Consider the following 20764-nt stretch of genomic DNA (forward strand, 5'->3'; position numbering starts at 1 on the left):
TCAAAGGTGAAAGGATTGACATAGTCACTGATTTTAAATATCTTGGTGTGACACTGGATCCAAATTTGAATTTTAAGAAACATGTTAAAGAAACAGTTAAAACCATAAAGTACAACTTAGCAAATTTTAGACATATTAGAAACTGTCTCTCTTTGAACGTAGCCAAGATATTTATGCATTTTATGATTTTTTCCCATATGTGTTATGGGGACAGGCCGGAGAAACAGTCATCTTGAGTCCTTATACAAACAAACAAAAACTCTGGACAAAAAAACAATGCATTTAAGGTACTGGAGAAATAGAATTTACTGAGCTTTAAGAATTTTAGATTATTTTCAAATTTGTGCCTGCTTTATAACACTTTAAATGGTTTGGCCCCTCCTCCACTACGTGACTTTGTGTATACTTGCTCAGTAAGTTCTATTAGATCCTCCAGAATATCCTCTATACAAGATGGTACCATACCATTTCCACACTGCATTTGGGCAGTCAGCATTCTGTGTGAAAGCCACAACTCTGTGGAATGCCCTACCTGATGATATGAAGAGCTGCAGTTCTATTAGTATGTTTAAAACCAAATTAAAAAGTCTGCTATAAGCTACTTAGATCTGTAACCACTGACTCTACATTTTATCTCATGGTCTTCTCATAAACGCAAATAATCTTGCTTTTAATTTGACAAGCATACATTAGTCATTTCTAGTTAATGTTGTGGGTGAATGTGATGTGTTACTGTGTGTGGCTTTGTATTTTGTATAATGAGTCCTGTGTGTTTTTTGCTTTGTACTGTTTATTATTGTGCTGTTATGTGTTTTAATTGTGACCTGCCGAGGGGACTGCAGATGAAAATTAGCTATAAGCTAACTCTGGTACAGTACATCAAATGGTAACATTTACATTTGACACTGTACATGGTCCCAATAAATAGTAAATAATAATCGTTGCATCTCTAATTTACTGTAGACTGTTTACTTTTCATTTTCAGCACTAATGACACAAAGAAAAATAAACAATTAGACACAATTGACACTGCACTTGAGTAGTGACAAAAGATATACCTTTAGTTCTTAATCCTAAAGCTCACCATGGCTGGCTCTATAGTGGTTTATGAGAACCAGCACACCTCCAACATGTCATCAAGTTACACAGCTCCTTTTGCTGCACCGTTCATTAAAAAACCATTTACACGGTACACGAATGAGCATGAGATCTGATCACGATTAATCAAGGTATGGCTTAAAAAAAGAATCTCTGCCATGTGTAATAGACCTTCTGTGTCCAATAGGTGTTATTCATCACTCACACAGGCACTTTTCCATGTGCTCATAATTTTGAACCTGTTTAGACCTCTACCATCAAGTGACCTCTACCATCAACTCAGTACTTTTTGAAATGGTTTCTTCAAAGACACAAGAAAACATTAGGAGTTCACAGTTGCTTCTTGATCTCTAAGAGTCTGCAACCAGATGGCCTGGGTAAAACCAGTAGTAAAGTGTGTGTGTGTGTGTGTGTGTGTGTGTGTGTATATGGAAAACTCACGCTGGCCAAGCTGTGCCTCAGGAACTCTCTCCCTGATGATACGGCAGGCGTCGTACACCATAGTGGAGGGCTCAAACTGCATGGTCTTCACCACATTCCCCACGCCGATCTTTAGAGACAGGGCCACCATGATTGCTGCTCTGCACCTCCACCCAATTCACACCTGCAGGATGACCAATTAAGTAGTTAGTCAAGACACATCAAGCGTGTGTCTTGTATCATATAGAATGTGTCAACAACATCAACAGCTCTGACCAAACCTCTTCAAAGCAAGGAAACACTCTTAAATCAACCCTCTGAATCAATGAATAAAGTCAGGGAGACCCTCTTATATTTCATTGAAAAACCAAGGAGTGTTTTATGTTACCATAACTGTATTTTATTCATAGACTCTAAAAAAAAATATGGATGTAGCCACCGTGACAACACCCATTGGTTTCTTGGCAGTGCCTGACTCCGCATAACTCCCAGCTACTCCAAATGGGCAAAGAGGTGGAGCTACCTCCAGCCACCTAGCAGCTAGCAACCTGTCACTCAAAGCGGCCACATCCTTAGTTATGCATAACGTTACGGCTTTTTTAAACAGGTGAGTTATTAAAAAAAAATCACTCCCTGTACAGTTGTCATGAAAGGGGAAATTAGCTATAGAGACCCAAACCGTTTTTTGTACTAGTCTGTAAACATGTTTATTTCTGCTATAAAGTTGGGCATTTCAACATGGGGGTCTGTGGGGATTGACTGCCTTTTTGAGCCAGCCCCAGGTGGCCATTCAAGGAACTGCAGTTTTTGGCACTTCCGTGTTGTCTTCATTTTTCAGCCCCAGAGGTTGCCACTTGATTTTATTTCAGATTTTGATCTATTTGTAATTTGACAAAAGAATCCCAACACCAGGTCCACTAACTAGTTTCTTCCAGAGCTTCCAGATTTTCTTCAGAGCTTTGTCCTGATTATGGACACGACGAAGGGCATGCTTATAACATGGTCACTTGCCAAAGAAAAAAAATAAAACCATTAATTTATATTTTTATGCATTTTGCAATCAAAATCTAATGTTTTTCACAAGCCATAACTCAGTTTCCCTGGTAACACTTGAAGGTTTGACTAATACCTGGAACAATCATTACCATCCCATAAGGTTCTTATGCAGTGGAAACGCTGTTCACTGCTCCAGTAAATTGGAAGAACCTTAGATATGACTTGGCAAAGGGCAATATTTCTAGTCCGCTCAGCTCATAGAACCCTTTGGCTCAGCTATGAGCCAGGAAGTTATCATTATATGCTAGCAAGATTCAAAGTCAATGCATATGTTTGACAAACAGTAAATATAATTTGAAGGTACGTTTAACAACAGGACTAGCTAGCTATCTAGCCATGTCATTGTGCCCAAATCAATATCAAGATTTTCACAAACAAATGATAGGTCATGTGTATTGTCAGCCGCAGGCTGAAGTAGCAAGTTGAACAGCGAACGGGATGTGAGATGATCACTTTAAAGTATCAGTAAGTTCAGAGGAGCAGTGTACTTCTTGCAGTTTGTGTGTTACAGTCACCATCCACTGGTGTTCAGAGGATGAGGCACTGAAGGACTACACTCAGATTCAGATTTCAGTTTTTTTTTCCCATTTACTTTATTTCTAATGTCAAGGTGTCAGCATGCTCCGTGAAATAATTCTCCTAGTGTTAACTCCTTGTGCTGTTTCTCACTTTTCTTTTCAATTTCTTTCTTCAGCTGCATCCCAGTCATCAGAGTTGTCATATTCTCCAAATAAGTTAAAAGAAATGTTGAAATCACTCATTGTTGTAATTAGATGTTGGCTTGTGAACATGTTGCAATAAATTGTAAACGGAGACTTTGACTGCGTCCCCGTTGCTATGGTTACTCATTTTAGCCAGCGCATTAATTTAAAACGGTGAACAGACAGTTTCACTGGAACTACTCAGTAGGTGTCCATTATCAGGAAGTAATGGACACCCTGTAGCCAATTAAAATTGAGTATTCACCCAGACCATGCTATGACTACACAGCTTTCTTTCCTTGCTGAATGAAATCAAGGCTTTCATGGAATCAAGGATGGAGGATCCCACCCCGCTGTCAGATACTAAGTGGCTACTTGATCTTGCATTCCTGAAGGATGTAACTGAGAAACTGAATCACTTGAACCTATAATTACAAGGTAAGATAAAAACATATGTGATATGATCAATGCTGTAAAGGCGTTTAAAGCAAAACTGTCATTTTACATAGAGCAAGTGAAAAACAAAAAGGTTTCAGCACTTCCCCTATGAAAGCCTCAAAGATGTTGGAAAGCCATGCAGGGGCAGCCGACATTTTGAATGTACACAAGTATTGTGACCTACTGTCCAACCTTGGGCAGGAGTTTGCAGACAGATTCAGTGACTTTGAGGAACTTGAGTCTTGTGTGACATTTATTGCCAACCCCTTCATGAAGGTGGACATAGGTTAGATTTAAGGACAGATAAAGACAGAAAAGGACAGGCTAAACTGTTCTGTGTCAATCCTGTGGTGATGGAGATGATGTCCAGCTAAAATCTCAACAGCATTCACAGCATTTCTGGAACCTAGTAGCACCACAAAACTATGAGAACCTTCACCAAGCAGCTCTAAAAAAAGGCTTTTGGTCTGTGTCTTTTGTTTGTGAAATAGATTTTTCTGACATGAATGTCATGAAATCTAAGTTCAGAACAACACTGACAGATAAACATTTAAATGACTCAATAAGAGTGGACCTAAGTGTATACACTCAAGCCTCCACTTCTCTTGTTGACTCCATACAGTGCCAGTCATTTCATTAACTGTAGACTGAATGCATGTGAACTACAGATGATGAGGAGAATGTGAAGGAAAGTGATGTGATACAGTGATATGTGGAGAGACAGACAATAAGGAAAAGTAAAATAAGTAATAACATCATTTTGTTTTCTATGACATTAGTATGATGTGAATTTAATAGTGAGAGCTTGACACATTGAAAATGGAAATGCAAATGGACATGCATACAGAAAAAAAAAACTGAAATGAATTTAAGATGTTCTGATACAAAATGTGAGTACTGGATATCAACGTTTTGTAAATGTTGACAAAAAATACGCTTTTTCAGCTGGTTTGGGTGGAGCTCAGCGATGTGAATAAATGTTATTAATAATATAAAACATGAGTAGCTCTCTGCCACTTTCATTTAGTCAAATTAGCTCTCAGAGGAAAAAAGCTTGGAGACCCCTCGGTTTTCTTACTGATTAAACAAATAAGATATAATAGGGCTGTGCGATATGACAATATATATTGTGTGATGATAGAAAAAAGTCTATCTTTTCATATTATGCACTATCATTTATGGACCAACTATTTACTCATTGAATTAAAATGTGACTATAAGGGGAAAGGTATCGTTATCAGGATATGAAATGACCTATATCGGGATATGAGATTTTGGTCATATCATCCAGCCCTAAGATATAACATGTTAATTAGTGAGCTTTAAAGGTGCTGGTAGGTGGATTTTGTTACCATTGGAGAGAGCCTAGCTAGCTGAACTAAGCTAAGCAAAGCAGCTGCTGGCGGTAGCTTCACATTTACCGTATAGATATGAGAGAGGTATCAATCTTCTCATTATACTCCCTGCTAAAAAGCAAACAAGCATATTTCTCAAAATGTCATACTATTACATTAATATTTAAACAAACATGGACCACAAGTCCTAAAAGTATAATGGGTGGATTGATAACAACTACTGAGCTTTCATGTCAACAGATCTATCTCCATCACCACTGAGCAAATGCAAACTCAGCTGATGAAGACTGTAAAACAGATAAAAAGAAACCAACAAGAACCAGAAAAAGCTAATAAAGACCTCTAGGTGGGATTGTTCTGTCAAACTTACTATGATAATACTTAATATGAAGGTGATGTTAGTTTCTCTTAAAAAAGGATAAAAGGTCTTTTGTAAAAAGCACCAAACGAGTATGTGTCAACAAAAATGCTTAGATTGCTTAGATTAGGACTGTAGTCTCCTGGTCGACTAGTTGGTCAATATGTTATAGTCCGACCAAATTCTCACTGGTTGAATGATCACTGTGTTACTTTCATTAGGAGAAAAGTCCTACATCAATAGCCTTCCAGGATTAATCCATTATTTCCTGCAGCAGGAGGGACACACTAACAAATTACAAACTTTGAACTCGCCCAACCTAATGGAGACTGCTAGGTCTAACTGTACTCAACATTTACTGAACATACTGAACATACTGAACATTTACTGAATCAGTGTTTCTTCTATAATTTTAACAACGAGAACCCCCGCCAGGCAAAAAAATATTTTTTAATGCCAAAAATAAAGCCAAATATCCATTCATTAGGAAATCAATAGCGTTTGTGAGCCTCTGTGCAGCGCTGTTCCAAAACGTGAGTTATCCTCTATGTTGTTGCCTGGGAAATTCTTGGTAGCGTAGCTCCGTTAAGGAATAGGGCATTGCGTAATATGTTTGCATAGCGAGTGGGAAAGAGCGAGCAGCAGGAAAGTGACGGTGAATGGGGTGGAGCAGAGGAAAAGGTTAGCAGTAAGTTGTCAGTCTGGCAGTAAAGTATAGTACAGGTTACTTGTCTAGCTTGTCAAGACCAAGAAAAGTCACGTCTGTTGTTTCCCCAACTGCTGGAAAAGTGAAGGGGGTTAGCTCCAAAGTTAGCAACAATGGGTTAGCCTCACCTAAAGACGCCAAACAGAGAAATAGGGAAAGGAGAAATGTGTGACTGCTGCTGTGTGACCGCGACTAATCGATTAGTTGAATATTATGTGCGATTTCAGTTGACCAAGATTTTCTTTAGTTTACTGCAGCCCTAGCTTAGATCATTGAGTCACTTTTCTATTAATGTCTCTGAAAATCTCTTATTCTGGCACTCTGTTAACTGAAGTGCAGAATAGGGAAGTAGATCACAACAGTTCCATCTTGCAAACTCATCTTTTCTGAGGGGATTTCTGACAATTATTTTATTAAATTTCCCAGTATAAAGTGTGAGGCTGGGTTTAAAATGAGGAACACCGGCTATTTTTACATGCACACAAGAAACCAAAGGACTGTGAGAAACCCCATTCAGACAGGAAACTGAGTTATAGTACAAGTATAAAGGCTAGGAAACAGATTCCCCCATGCCCTCTGTCATATTTAAAGAGGATAGTAGTTAATATATTAGAGACTAGGGCTGAACCCCTAACATCCATGATTTGTCAAGGAGGCCATCATTTTGAACCTCATGTTTTTCGTTGAATCATCAAACATGTTTTTTGATGGTCATTTTACACCAGCACAGGATAACAGGCTAAAAACGTTTCATCATCATCAAAATGGCCAAACTGGAAATAGACAGAGAATGGTGATGGAAAAGGAGGGCAGGGCAGCATATAGCCCCAGTTTGTGCCTTTCATGTATTAGTGTAAATTCATGTCACAGAGGTAACTTCAGGTTTTCTAAAAGGTCATTAATCTGCAGTGTTGGAAAAACCAGAAGGTCATTTAAAAACACTTACTTCTGTTCTGAAGGTATTTCCATGATCTCCTAGGACTCCTCAAAGAAAATATTCCCTCCACTGTGCAATAAAAAAAGATTTCTAACCACTTTCCCAAGTTTCCGTTCCAGGTAGCTGGTTGGCTTCCATCTTTGTTTTGATTTAGAAACAGGGGTAGGGCTTGGGAAATGGGTTAAAAATGTTTTTAAACCACCTTCTAGGCTTTTAAAACATCACCAATGAATGACCTTTTAGAGAAACTGATGGTTGCCTCTGTGATTTCAATGTATGCTAATACATGAGAGGCACAAATTGAGACTAAGCAGCCTGTTCCTGCACTCAGGTTTCTGCTAGCTCTGATGCTTGGGGCTGAATGCACCAGAGCTGACCAACAAACTATACCTAGCGGTGAAAAGTAACTAAATATATTTACTCAAATACTGTACTTATGTACAATTTCAGGTACTTGTTCTTTACATTTCTATTTCATGCTACTTTATACTTCTACTTCACTATATTTACAAGAGGGAAACAGTGTACTTATTGCTACTTTTACTTAAGTAAGAACTTCTTACACCACTACCTATATCTGAGTCTGACCAGACTCTGATACCACTTCAATCAATAAATCAATTTTTATTTATATAGCGCCATATCACAACAGAAGTCATCTCAAGGCACTTTTCACATAGAGCAGGTCAAGACCGTACTCTTTAATTTACAGAGACCCAACAATTCCCCCATGAGCAAGCACTTGGCGACAGCGGTCAGGAAAAACTCCCCTTTAACGGGTAGAAACCTCAAGCAGACCCCGGCTCTTGGTGGGCGGCCATCTGCTTTGACCGGTTGGGTTGCTGCTTCCTCTTGACATCCAGTGTGATTGCCACTTCTTCTGTCTATCAGAAGATCAGGTTTTCACATCACATCATGTTAGATGCCAGCAAAACGTTTTACGGGTAAAATGTGAGACCTGGCTGACATGTATGCTGTTATAAGAGTTTATTGTGGGGCAGCTGCTCTGCAGGTGAGCTGGACTGTAGTGTAACTGGGAAGAGGCCATTGATAATATAGTATTTTTCATAATTATAGGGTAAGTGTATAAAAGAGCAGGAATCACCAGCACATAACTAAATAAAATGAAGAGGTTGTTTCAGGTCACGAAACAACCAGCCCCCCTGAGCTGGAAAACTTTTAAAGCTTTAAAAGGTTTTTTTTGTTGTTGTTTTCATGGGCAGTTCCTTTTGACTTTTAGGACTGGAACAGACTGTTTTTTCTGGATGTAACTGAATTCAGCTGGGGATACCTCACTTTTCTGGTAGGTTCTGTCCAAGTTAAGTCAGACTTTTGAAAAAATTATTCAGTATAAAACTGCTGTATTATTACACAGACAGGTGACAAATTAAAGGAAAAATCAACATTAAGTGTCCTCGTAAGGTGTTGGGCCACCTCATGCTTCCAGAACAGCTTAAATGCGTCTTGGCATTGATTCTGCAAGTCTCTGGCACTCTACTGCAGTTTCATCAAAGGATAAGGGTGATCACTCAGAACAACTTTGTATTGATTTGCAATGATGTTTCCCTCTAAGGGAACAAGTGGACCCAAACCATGCCATCAAAATGCCCCCCACAGCATAACAGAGCCACAAGATCCCCTCACTATAGGGGTCAAGCATTCAGAGCTGTTATGGTTTTTCTTTTAACTTGTCACTCATCTGTATATTAAACTGGTTTTCTGGTTCATATGAATTTCTAAAACAAAGATACTGCCAAAAACAGTGAATGATTGAAATATTGAAGAAGAGCCCAACTGATAATGGATTTCTGAGGCTGATATTGATATCAGTATTTGAGACTTTAAAAATCAAATACTATATATCAAAATATGATTGTACTCAGTTCTTGTTGAGTACCAACTACAGTCCCTTCCAGCACAATGAGTATAGGGAGATGGTAAATTGACAATGAATGCTTGGTCAGATTGTGGTTTACTTATTCTTTGACCAGATATTACAGGATATATTTTGTGCATTTATACTGTGTACTATATATTGTAGTGTATTTATGGTATTTTTTCATTCACATCAGGAATTATTAATCCTACCATCACGACAATTGAAGCCACCCTCCACAGTATCTGTGGGGTGTTTCTTTTTTCAATCCCTAAAGTGGATCTGCAAAAAAAGGTCACCCTGGAGTAATTTCAGCTAGTTTTAGAATTTGTGGGCTGTGAAATGTTGAACTGAAAGTTGCTGAAAGGCTCAGTAGAGCTGAGGGGAACTGCACAGTTGGTGATAACTCTCTGTGGGTTTCATCACTATGTGTATTATACATATTTGATCTGTTGCTAATATAAAAATATCAATTAGTGAAGCTTTAACCTTTAACGCAATTGATCACAAAATAACACACATTTAGTCACAAATTCCTTTACTACTTATTAGAAAAGGAACTGCAAATAGTTTTGGGCTGCAGTAAGACTCTGCAGAGACTGATAGGTAAGGTAGTGTGTTGTAGGGATATTTTGAAGAGGAGAAGGAGGCAGAGAGTAAGCAGGTTTCTTTTTAAAGCAGAGTTGGAGTTGACAGCAGAGTGACAGAATGGAGAGAGAAAACAGTGTGGCATGTGTTGGCATCAGAGCTGAGAAGGATTGAATATCACAACACAGACTCCCTGACACCCACAGCCTCACATCCTGCTCTCACTGTATCTCTATCAGTTCCTCCTTCTTTTTCTGGCTCCCTCCTTGACGATAGGCAGATGTAGCTGAGGGTGTAGTAGGGAGGGTATCAAATCTCAGGGTAAAGCTATCAAAATGAATGCTGGGTAGTAACAGACATAACTAAAAAAAATAAGCAGGAAAACTGCATTACAAATATATTATTCCACCACCAAAAACACAAGGCCACAATAATAAAAGTAAACTTTCTTAAATTCATTATTCATACTGAAACAAGCTGAGCCACATATGAGCTATAATAAGGACTGACATTTGTGTTTCTTATAAAAATATCAGTGACTTTCACTTTCTCATTGGACTTTTTTTTATATTTTCGTTCACATTGCTCTGAAAGATGTTTTGTAATATGTGACTCATGGTTGATCATACTTTGTAATTCCATTCATAGAATGAAAAGATACTGCTTAGAGTAAGGATTGGACCAAGAGGCAACTAGTACTTGGAAGTGCTCCAACTGACTATTCAAAAAGCCTCAACTTCTCTCTAGAAATACTAGACAATCATTTTTCTCAACAAGTCATCATGGTCTCAGTTGCTAAATTCAGACCCTCTAATACGTGTGCTGGTGGTCCTTGTGGAAATTATTGCTCCGTTAATAAGATTTGAAGACTCATAGTAGCTTTGATGTCTGCCGTAGTGTTGTAGCGTTGATTGACAGTTGGTTCACCTGCTGCTCTTCCCTGGCTCTGGGACTTGCACTGAGTCACAATATTTCAGTAAGTTTAATGTTACTTCATTAGGATACCTGCCCTGTTAATACAATATAGCTAAAGTAGCTAACGTTAGTCCAAGTGTGCACCACTCGGTGTTTCCAGTAAGCTAGTGTTTGCTTGGCAACACCCCACACTCCTTATTTGAAAGGTTCTGGCCCCAAATGGAAAGTTGGCGCTGACTGTAAACTGCAACATTGGGCTTCAAACAGGCTCCAATACAAACCAACAGGTGAAGTCACACCTCGCTTTGTCCAGTTTTATATACAGTTTATGGTTTAGAATCATCTCAGCTCAACTGCTAATTTATATTCACTAATATTCACTTTAGTGTATTTAATGTAGAAAGAAGGTGAGTGAAGCAAATACCTGATGTGAACTGCAAACTGTGACAGCCTTTCTGCCCAGTCAGATGATCAACTGTGGGTTTCTTCTCTCTGGCTGCAGAAAAGAAAAGACACAAACCAGGTTACAATCATTTTATTCAGCCAACAGCTTTTATTGACATAAAATCGAGACCTATGCTAATACTTCTTTTCTTTATTATTTTTTACAGGGACACACACATTAATGCACATTAATCATCATCGCTGCAATTGTGCCAGTGTTAGCCAAAAGGCTGATTTTCAACCATTGTCCCTGGGCCAGACATTAGATTAGCCATTAAAGGTCTTCATGACCAAGCAAAGACAATGATCAGACCCCTCCAGCAATTTGTGATCTTGCTATTTCAAGATTTAATACAAATTCACACAATCCCCACATTGCTTACAAGTACTTACAATTGTGACATACAGTATAACTGCAACAAAAAATGGCTGCTAGTCCAATTAGAACACTGTTTTAGATCTCGAAATGCAATTCAAGAGTCTCCATTATCACTTAATACACTTCTATAGCACTCTCACATCTTTGTGGTAAATATGAAGCTACAACCAGAGGATGCTTAGCCTAGCTAAGCAAAACAGATGGAAACAGATAGCCTGGCTCTATCTAAAAATAACAGAATCCACCTACCAGTTCCCTAATTAACACATTATACGTTGGATTTTGTGCAGATTAAACAAAGTGTAAAAACAACAAGTTATGGTTTTGACATTTAACTAGAGCAGCTTCAGAAAGTCAGACCCTGTATATACACAGGTGTGTGTGAGCCTTTCTAAATGTCCAGTCAACTGAATTTTCCATAGGTGACAACAGTGAAGTTTTACATATCTAGGTAATCAAAGCAAACACATGAGCTCAATTTGGAGTGCCATAGCAAAGGATCTGGACACTTACATAAATGAGAGATTCACTTTTTGGTTTTTGATAAATTTACAAATTTCTTTGTCTTCATGGGTTATTTTGTGCACAATTAATTGCAAAAAAGTAAACTGAATCGATTTTTAAATTCAATCTATAATGCAATGCACATGCAGTGAAACGGTTCTGACTTTGAGAGTTCTTTCTCTTATCTTCACTGTCGCACTGAAGGTTGAGATACCTTCCATTCTCTATTTGAAAATTCAATAAATAAAGTCACTCATCCAAAAAAAATTCAATGATGTTCCCTAACTTGTCCAAACACCATTTTCCTCTGCAGAAAATACTCCAATTCAGAACCTCTGTTAGAAACCCAAGTCATATGCAGATAGCTATTGGAAATATTTGCAGCAACATGTTTAACTTCAGGGCCTCTGGCTGTATGCATGCACATGCACATGCACATCTCTCAGACTGCTGTCATTCAGCACAACATGCTGCTACACAGCTTTGCTGCTAGCTTCTCTCTGTTGGTAGTTTTGTTCAGTGGCTCTCATAAGTCTGTCATAGATGAAATAACATCTTCATTCAGTCTGCTATTTCAGTTTTTCTTTGGGGGGGGGGGGGGGGTCCAGTGTCAGTGGCTTAATTTCCAGACAAACTTGGATCTTCCTCTACTCTGGAATGACAGGGTTCTTGCTAGATCCCACTCAGATGTCCTGATGTCATTTCCTGTTTTAAAAAGCCCTTCACTGCCATAAAAGGGCATTTCAGCCATCTGCATACTCCAAGCTATGATTCAGCTGGGAGCAGCGTATCCTGTCTGCAGTGAATGTAAGGACACTTTGTTTGGCTCGAGAAATGATAAGAAATGACTAATCATCCAGGTCTGTACGCTACAGGTGCCTCAAAAGCCTCCCATCTCCCACCACAATTTTATTATTAAAGACATTTAGAAGCATTAAAGCACAAAGGCCAAAAAGGCTACTTAGACCTTCCACTCTTCCAGTTTGATTAGTATCAAGTTAAAGACAAGAGATAATACGATTTTAAAAACAAGAAGTCTGCAAATTTCAGAAAAAGTACTGCGAATGCTTCCCACCCCACCCCAACTGAAAGAGGAAGTGCCGTGTCACTTACTTTGCAGTAATTACTGCAGTTACTGTGAAATGAGGAAGAAGGCAGCAACTCACAATCAGTTTAGCAGGAAAACAATACATAGGCTGAATTAGAAAGAAATACATTAATGGGTGTTTTTTGATATTTTGTTGAAGATTAGGACAATGTAAATAAGCATGTAATATAGCAGCATTTCTGAGTTGATTATGACTTACTGGAGCCTGACTGTGGTCAATACTGATATTGATATTTGAAAGTGTAAAAATCAGAAAACAACAAATCAGCCAATATTTTTTTTTTTTTTACATACATAATTCAAATCAATTCACTTTAATGACAACACAGCTAAGCTGGTCCAAGTATAATAATCCAGTTCCATCACCATTTTACAGTGTAAAAACAAACTTGTCAGTGCTCTCTTATTCTCTGAGAGCACAGAGGGAACTCCCAAAGGTTTATGTGAAAATGACCAAATACAAACAGTACTTGTTCATCTATTTTTTTTTTTTTTTTATCAAACATAGTATATAAAAACACATATCAATAACATTATCACTCAATGAAAGCTTTTCAACATGGGGTCAGGGCTGCTTTCTAATTAGGCGTTCCACTGCTGCTGACACACAGGGGACACCTGGATGGAATGGAGTCCACACTGAATAGACTGTCTTAAGACTATTAAAGACTGGACGGCACAAAAATTTTCTACAGGTCAATGCTGATAATACAGGAGGTTCTGGTTTTTGCCCCTGAGATTATGAAAAGTATTGGGTCTCTTTCCTTCGCTAGTCACTCCAACCTCCGTAATTTAGGTGTTATATCTGATCAATCCTTGTCGTTCAACACCCATGTTAAACTGGTCAGATCTTCTTTTTTCCACTTCAGAAATATTAGCAAACTGAGATCTATAGTTTCAACAGCTGAATTAGAGATGCTTATACATGCCTTTATCTCATCTTGCATTGACTACTGTAACACACTATTCTCCTCTCTTAGTATCTCTGCTCTTGATCGTCTGCAGACAATCCAAAATGCTGCCACAAGACTACTTATTAGGTCAAAAAGACAGTCTCACATTACCCCTATACTTAAATCGCTTCACTGGCTCCCTGTTACATATAGGATTCAGTTCAAAATTCTCATTCTTACAGAGCTTTGCACGGTCAGGCTCCTGCTTATGTGACTAATCTACTACACCCTTACTCATCAGCTTGCTTGGATCAAACATACTAAACTTGCTGTCTGTTCCACACATCTGCCTAAAGACCTGTGGTGATTGAGGTTTGAGGCTGTTGCACCTAAAATTTGGAATGCTCTGCTCACACCCTTACTGATTCTGTGGATTCATTTAAAAAGCAGCTAAAGACACATCTGTTTAGACAGGCGTTCAGGTAACCTGTATGCAACTGGTCAGCATTTTATGGTTTAGTTGTGTATTTTTTTTTTACTGGACTGTTTTTTCTTCCTATTGTGTTTTTTTTAGTTTTGCACTTTTTAATTGTGACTTGGGTGGTCACTTCATTTGTTTCTCTTTCTTTTTTGTATGTTGCATCACACTCATGTAAAGCACTTTGTGACTAATGTCTATGAAAAGCGCTATATAAAGAAATTTTACTTGCTTACTTACATCTAAGCAGTCTGTGTATGGATTAACACAGGCCTTAGATGCAGTTCCATTACGTCTCAAGTCTCTAACTACAATCTTGCACCTCTCCAGCAGGTACAAGAAACAGAGTCAGAGACACTTCAGTAATGTTACTAGTAGTCGTGGCTTGAGACAGAGTATGAGTAACCCTGGTAAGTGACGTGCAGGAAATGACGTTATAGCCTACCAATTTTTTGTTGTGGTCAGGTGGCTAAATTATTGATTAACAAATGAACTTGCTGACGTTTGCTATCATATTCAAGTTAGGTCTGTGAGACTCAACATTAGCTTAGCTTACATTACATCACTGCAATAAAGTGGATTATTCTGGCATTTTCAGTGGTGTAACTGGGAAACTGGGCATGCTTGTCATCATAGAAATAGATCATAAGATTGTGGGGTTTTTAATACTTCAGCGTAGATGATGATGTGATGTTTATTGCAACTTCGGCAATATCTGCTGCCTTACCTTCGAAACACAGCTCCACTCACTCACTCACTCACTGAGCTGCTCCAGTCTGCAGATGCTTCTCTGTGCCGTCTATGGCACAGCAGCATGCACAGCGTTCAGTGTTGACAAGCTATTGTGTAAACCAATCAGATAGTCCTGTGAGTGGGACAATGCTCGAGGACCACAGAGTGGTGACTACAAAGAGAGGGGGGTGCATCAGAGCCAAAGCAATCAGATAGAGAAAATAATGATTCCGATAATCGTAAAAATGATGAATATCAGATCTGATCATCAGCCAGGCCAAAAAATCGGTCGACTCCCAGTGACGGTGAGGCTGCAGCTACCATAGCAACCCACCTACCAACCAAGTGCAAGCTGAGCAGGCAGAAAGCGGAAGAGTTTCTGCTGAAAACAAGCACCGAGACCTGGGAAGACATGAGACCAGCTACGTGTGTTTACAGTAGAGAGAAGGAGGGAGGACAGACATCTCATTCTACTACTCTGTGCTGTGACTCTGCTGCTGTTGCAAACCGTCACGGAGCAGACACTTTCAGTTTATAATTGAAGCGTCCATTGTTATTTTATTTTTTTATTTAATGAACAAGGGAACTGATATGTGAAAATTGACTAAATGGGTTTTGTTTCTATTAAAAAAAAAGCAAAGGGGGGCTGTGGGCAAGTAATGTAATCGATGTATGCCTGAATACTGTGTATCACTGGTAACACCTTTACACACGGAGTGACATTTCGCTTAGCAACAGCCCCCCTCCACTGGGCCTACACCTTTCCTGACGGAAACCCTGAAGGTGTTTGTTGGCATCCATCCTGTCAGATCGTCTGCTCATGTTTCTTGACCTTTTCCCTGATCTTAGCAATAACCTTGGGGAGTACAATGTATGGACAAAGAGACTAAAAGAAAATCTTTGTAATAAATTGGAACTGTCCTTTAAATGGAACAGCATCATCACGAATGTTAGAAAGTGTTGCTGTACTATTCCTGCTATATGACGAGTCACAACGCCCTCAGTGATAAAGGTCAACACATACATTAAGCATCAAATATTGGCTCCTAGCAGCTAAATCGTGTTTTTAAAAGGCCTTTCTTAGCCGACTTCCTGTGACAGTCCAGACTCCCACTGTCAGTCATGTCAACTGTCACCCTGAAGCCAAACATTCTCTCTATCTCCAGCAGTCAGATACATCTCATCCTCTATCTCATGTCCTTAAGGCCTGAGCAGATTCTGTTTTATAGCGTCAGTGGAACTGTCTATCAACAACCAGAGGAATATAACAATAACTTATCTCATTGTGCCAGAACAACACATTTTACTGTCAGAACGGCTCTCCAAGGCTGATAAGTACTGCATGTGATACTGTAGATCCTCTGCCTTCAGTCTCTCACAAATATTAGCAAATGCCTGAAGCTAGTGACAGTGTATCCGTTTAGTACACTGCCATCTGGTCACCATGAAAAATATCATTTATTTCTTTTGCCCAAGGAAATAACATCTGTGAAAGACTGAAATACTGTGCAGGAGCCAATTTTAGCTCATAGGGGAGATGTTCTGCTTCTGTCAGGTACAGTACATGCAGCATGGAGCAAACATAGGAACCACATAAAATTCATAACATTTTAACTGTGCTCGTCCTCTGTTGGTCTCAGCAAAATTCATTATTTCATACAAAATAAATGATAAATTGATGAGAAAAATGTATTTAGGGTAAACCAAGCAGCAACTATCATGACTTGAGGCTGAAGCCAATGTTGAAGTATGTTAAACTGCAATACCACCTACGGCCACTAGATGCTCCAACTGAAGATTTATAGTAGCTTAGATGTCTGCCATGTGAGCGTTGATTGACAGCTGTGATTGACAGTTGGCTCACTTGCTGCTCTCCCTGGCTCCAGGACTCACATTGAGTCAGACTATTGTCGCAATATTTCACTAAGCTCAAGTGTGCAGTGCTCGGTGTTCCCAGTAAGCTAGCATTAGCTTGGGTCCAAGGTAGCGGGGTTTGTTTCTAGAGTGTGAAAGGCAACACCGCGCACTGCTTATTCGGAAGGTCCTGGCTCCAAACCGAAAAGATGGAGCCAACCATAAGCTGCAACTCTGGGCTTCATACTGGCTCCAATGTAAACCAACGGGTGACATCGCACCTCGCTATGTCCAGCTTACAACTGCCCAGTGTGACACTCAGGTACGACCAAAATATGCTGTAGCAGCAAAACTCTCCTGTAACTATGGATGTGGCATTCCTGATGTGGATGTGTTATCAGTATTCTACAGGCAAAATGTAAGTGTGTAATTCTGTTACACTCAGTTAAATGCTAAGTAACCTTCACATTTTTTTTTTTACATTTTCCGGTCAGTCAGTCTTAGCAAACTTGGTTGCATACAACAAAGATAAACAGCCACCCACACTAGTGACAAAAAAAATGAGGGGAAAAAAATCCCAAAATATACAGATAAATAGTAGTGTAGTGTGAGAAGTGTCAATAGACATTTTGACAGGGAGTTGTTGTGAAACCCCGCTGAGAACAGTTGCTGACCTCTGTGACAGAGCAGGATAAAGACTTCAGATTCACCTATCCATCCAACAGGCAGTGAGTGTTTGTTACTCAAAACACTGGCCTGCTGATTAAGAGTTGTGCTAAAAAGTCTGTGGTTTGATTCTGGCCACAGACCTTTGCTGCTCTCCATTCCCATGTTCCTAGTCTCTAACGTATCAGATAAAGGCAAAAAAGCCAAAAATAATTTTAAATCTCCCCCTGGTTACCAATGTTGTATTCTGGCTTTTGTTACTTGTCACTACAACACATTCCTAGTGCCATGAGTGTTATCTTTTCAGTATCACTTAATAATAATAATAATAATATCTCTTTGAAGTATGGCAGCAGTAGAGTCATGAGAGAGGCACAGTGTGCCATTAGGTTAGGTCTCAACAGTGAAGTAGTTTGCACATCAAAGCAGTATTTATCATGTGTCATGAATAGTGGTGCAATAGATCATAGTTGATCCGTGATCCGTACGGATTGCCCCCCATGGTTTGGCACGCATGTGAACCGCGGATTAATTGCAAAGTTTAATGTCTCATTTAAGACAAATAAACAAACTGCATAGTCATGGGCAGACAGCGTGTCACTAACAGGGATTTTGAAGAGCAACGACCAAACCAGCATCTAACGGGTCCAAAGTGACATCTACAGGTATGTTTACATGCTGTTCAATGTGAGCAGCTAATTATCGATCTAGCTGCTAATTGACGTTAGCGATGCAGTTTTCCCTGGTGAATGTTTGTTTGGTGGCTCGTTCAACAAACTGCAGGATAAGACGTGTGTTCATGTTTTTAAGTTCTCATCAAGTTTTGATGATTTGGACACAGGCTGTTGTTTCATTCACTACTGTGTTTAAAGGAGGAAAGTATCAGGCCTCATATTGCAATTTAATTTAACAATTGAACTGAATATTTTATATATTTTTAGATTTTATTTAACTATTAGACATCTTGAATGTTGTTTTCATTTAAGACCATGGGCAAAAGTTCCTGGCTGTAAGTATTTTACAGAATATATGGAAAACAAAGTTTTATTTGTCTCCCCCAAAAAAATGATCAGAAAAATGATCCGATCCATGACTCAAATCCGTGATACGATCCGAACGGTAAGTTTTGTGATCCATTGCACCCCTAGTCATGAATTTCATCCAGAACTATTTGAATCAGTTTGTTGACACGGTGTGACTGCATGGTTCACAAAAACAAAAATATCTCCGTATGGTCTCCAATATAGAAGGTAGTGAGTTACCAGAAGAAGTCCTTCGCTCAAGTATTAAAACCGCTAAACCATAGAATTCTGCATTCAGCATTGCTCTTAAAGAATAACTTTTATTCTGCAGCATGGAGAAATATGGGTAAAGATGACAGCTGTTAGTTGGGTAAATTCATTTTTGGCTTTGTATCTTCAGGAGACAAATGACAAAAAAGAACACTGGCGTTATCAGAAGTATAAGTATAAGTAAGTGTTGACAGTGAAGCAGTGTGGCACAAGTAAAACAAACTGCGTGAAAAATAGTTCACCACATGTTCACAGTGTTGCAGAGTACAGACAGCTGTTTGCAACTAATGAGCTGAACTGTTGCTGTTTCCAGCCTCACTCACATCCTGTGTGACAGTGGCCTTACCAAAGTCCACAGACAGCCCTGCTGCCTGCACTGCTGCAGCAGAGCCCTGCAGCCTTGGTGCCTGCACACTCTACACCATGCTCACCTCAAATTATCCAACCTGCATCAGGTTAGTTATCCTCCTTTCCTACATGGTGGCAGATTTACTAAAACTATAAAAAGCTATAATTTTTTACTTTCCTAATTGCGCACTGCCATCACAAGCCCTTGCAGAAAAAGGAAACAATAATTGTTTAGTCATATCAAGAAATAGCCGTAGCTGTGACACTTCTTATATATGAAAGTAACATTTGGTTGCCTGCTACCAAAGAGTCTTTTCACAGATGTGTCAAAGCAGAGTAGATGCAGCTATAGCTCATAAAAATAAATACAGGCTCCATTTGATGAAGGTAGGACAATGAGAACGTACTGACAGTAGTCATTATTACAGTGCTCACTACCTGGCATGTTTGTTAATGTTATTAGATGCAGCTGTGTCTACTCTGCTTTGATAATGTCAAAAGGACCTGATGGGGTTGTCACGTCAGACTAGTGATCTAAAATACCTACAACATAATAGTGCCGGTGTCAAATTTTCAAGCCACCATTATAGAAGGTAAAATATCACGGTAAATGGTACTATCACAATAATCAAAGTTTCCTGAAGTCCAATCTAAAAATATAGTTTAATTACTTCTGGATTTTGTTCACTTAATGTTGCATATTTGTTGGACTCCTCATAAGAAATAACATCAGAAACAGTTTAAAAAGCAGGTTGTTCAAAGTTTAAAACTGTTGACTGGAAATGACTTTACATACAGCTTGGTGTCTCCCAGATTCTATGCAACCATTCATATTTTGAAAATTCATGATTTTTTTCCCAATGAAATTGATCGATTTATTTGTGAAGCACAAGAACTTTGTAAAGTGTTATCTGCTGGGTGGTAACAGTTAACTTCATTCTTAAAAGGCACAGAAATGTGTAAACACACACAGAACAGTTATACTGGGCTCTTACAGGACAACAGCGTTGACTGCCCCTTTGCACAGCTTCTCCACATCTCTGCTAACAAACACCAGCAGAGCTAAAGCTGATGAAATGCAGCTCCCTCAACTACCACCCATAGTTAGCCACACTTCAGTGGGTTGACAGCTAATGTTAGCATAGAATGCCCTGGCCAGAGTAGGTAGAGCTGGACAGACGGGAGTCTGGTTCTTTGTGCTCTCTGTTGTGTTCACGGTGTCCTCTGAAAATGACAATAATCACAGTAATGATGAAAATGGAAATGGTTGGCGGTATGGATACAATCCAGATGTTTCACTGCAATATGTAGTTAAAACGATATACCAGCACATCTCTGCAACATAACCACAACATACTCAGTTTGAATTCGGCCGGAGTCCTTCCTTGCATGTAATCCCTCTCTCTTACACTTCCTGTCTGATTCTCTATTATAGGCTCAATCAAATAAAAAGGTGAAGTGATGTCACTGTGAGCACAGAGAGTCCATTTTGGTATTGCTACTTATACTAACTTGAGTGAAGAATATGAATACTTCATCCACCATGGGTGAAACACTATTACGAACATATTCACAGTTGAGTCCAGGTCTTCCTGAATCCTTTAAATGAGGTGGTCTG

The 20764-nt window shown here is 39.1% G+C and overlaps 1 protein-coding gene across 1 annotated transcript in view; it reads right to left on the reverse strand.

Annotated features, from left to right (window-relative positions):
* tln1 (talin 1) overlaps positions 1–20764 on the reverse strand; it is a 107046-nt gene that overhangs the window by 69472 nt on the left and 16810 nt on the right. Inside the window, exons 2-3 of the mRNA XM_042394404.1 lie at positions 10873–10944; positions 1540–1702 (exon numbers count right to left, since the gene is read on the reverse strand). Coding sequence (XP_042250338.1) covers positions 1540–1669 — 130 coding nt within the window. The 5' untranslated portion in view covers positions 1670–1702; positions 10873–10944. The remainder of the gene's footprint in view (positions 1–1539; positions 1703–10872; positions 10945–20764) is intronic.

Source organism: Thunnus maccoyii, chromosome 19 (assembly GCF_910596095.1).
Source record: "Thunnus maccoyii chromosome 19, fThuMac1.1, whole genome shotgun sequence".
In the NCBI taxonomy this organism is placed as follows: domain Eukaryota; kingdom Metazoa; phylum Chordata; class Actinopteri; order Scombriformes; family Scombridae; genus Thunnus; species Thunnus maccoyii.